Source organism: Spermophilus citellus (genome assembly GCF_964194105.1).
Source record: "Spermophilus citellus genome assembly, chromosome: 8".
In the NCBI taxonomy this organism is placed as follows: Eukaryota; Metazoa; Chordata; class Mammalia; order Rodentia; family Sciuridae; genus Spermophilus; species Spermophilus citellus.
The window spans coordinates 37,522,864-37,524,238 of NC_138189.1; the positions used below are offsets into that span (position 1 = coordinate 37,522,864).

General features: G+C 35.8%; 1 protein-coding gene across 1 annotated transcript; it reads right to left on the reverse strand.

The window, feature by feature from the left end:
- Nucleotides 1-878: 878 nt before the first annotated feature.
- Nucleotides 879-1,124, reverse strand: COX7B2 (cytochrome c oxidase subunit 7B2; the record flags this gene model as incomplete). Its single annotated transcript, XM_081304665.1, has 1 exon — nucleotides 879-1,124. The coding sequence occupies one exon, from the start codon at nucleotides 1,122-1,124 to the stop codon at nucleotides 879-881; it is 246 nt and encodes an 81-aa protein (XP_081160791.1).
- Nucleotides 1,125-1,375: the final 251 nt, after the last annotated feature.

The window sequence follows — 1,375 nt, forward strand, 5'->3', positions numbered from 1 at the left end:
ATAAATAAGTAAGTAAAATATATATGATGTAAGATGATGTAAATACTAGAGAACAAAATAAAGTTAGAAAGCAGGATAGAGAAAGCCAATCTCAAAATAACATGACAATGTGAGTCATACAGAACCTGGAGTTATGCATTCCCTATACAGGGAAGATGCATGCAGGAGGTAAACTTGTCAGTATAACATGTAGGGAGCTCCTATAGAGAGAATTCTTGTTCTTTTATCTCTGAAGAGAAATGGGGAGTTATTAGATTTTGAAGCGAATAGTTCCATCAATAGATTATGTTTAAAATGATCACTCTGCTGCTACAATGAAAACAGAATGTATGGTTTTGGGGTTTGGGGTTCAGGCTTAGGAACAAAGGAAGAAGTACAGAAGCAAAGAGGCAGATAGAAAAAAAATTATAATAAACTCAGTAAACAGAAGAATACATGTTTTATTAGTTCTACTTTCAAATATTTGTTATTTAGCTCAGCATGGTGGCCCACACCTGTAATCCAAGAAGCTCAAGAGGCTGAGGCAGGAAAATTGCAAATTGAAAGCCCATTTAAGCAACTTAGAGGTTCTAAGCAACTTAGCAAGACCAATCTCAAAATAAAAATTGAAAAGGGCTATGAATTTGGCTTAGTAGTTAAGGACCCCCAGGGTCAATCTCTGGAACCGAAAAACAAAAAAACAAAAACACAAATATATATATATATATTCATAGTCTCCTGTAATCTAGATCCACTGCATTGCTTTCAGGCACTAAAATGACTATTCTCTATGACTTTAAAGATTTTATTTTTTTTCAAGCATATACATTGTAATGAGCAACAGCGCTCAAAAGACAAATTGGCTTTGAAACAATTCTGAATTATAATAATAGTGATGGTTACTGATTATTCCACTCTTTGGGGGTAACTCTGCCAACAGGAGATGGGTTCCATTGTATCCCCATCTGTGTAGTTAAAAACACCCATGCAACAACACAGAAAGTGGTGCCACTAGCTAGTACTATGTTGCCATATTTGTCATGAAAATCTGGTGATTGTTTTATGTGACTCTGTCTTGCCATAATTTGCTGAATTCCCCAAATCTTGAGACTACTGAATGCATATCTTGCCAAGGAAAACATCATGAAGGTATGACAGGATTGCAGTTGATTGCAGTTACTGGTCTATAAACTCGTTGCAAAGAGACCTGGGAAAACAAACAAAAAGGGCAATGAAATCTGATCTGCATTCAATTCCTTGCTTTCTGAATGTTTAGCCCATATCATCATTTGGAGCAGTGGTTAGGCATGTGAGTTTTGGTATCATGATGTCTGGATTTGAATCTCAGCTTTGCTATTGTTTAGTTATATGAACTGGGTCAGTTATTTTACCTCTC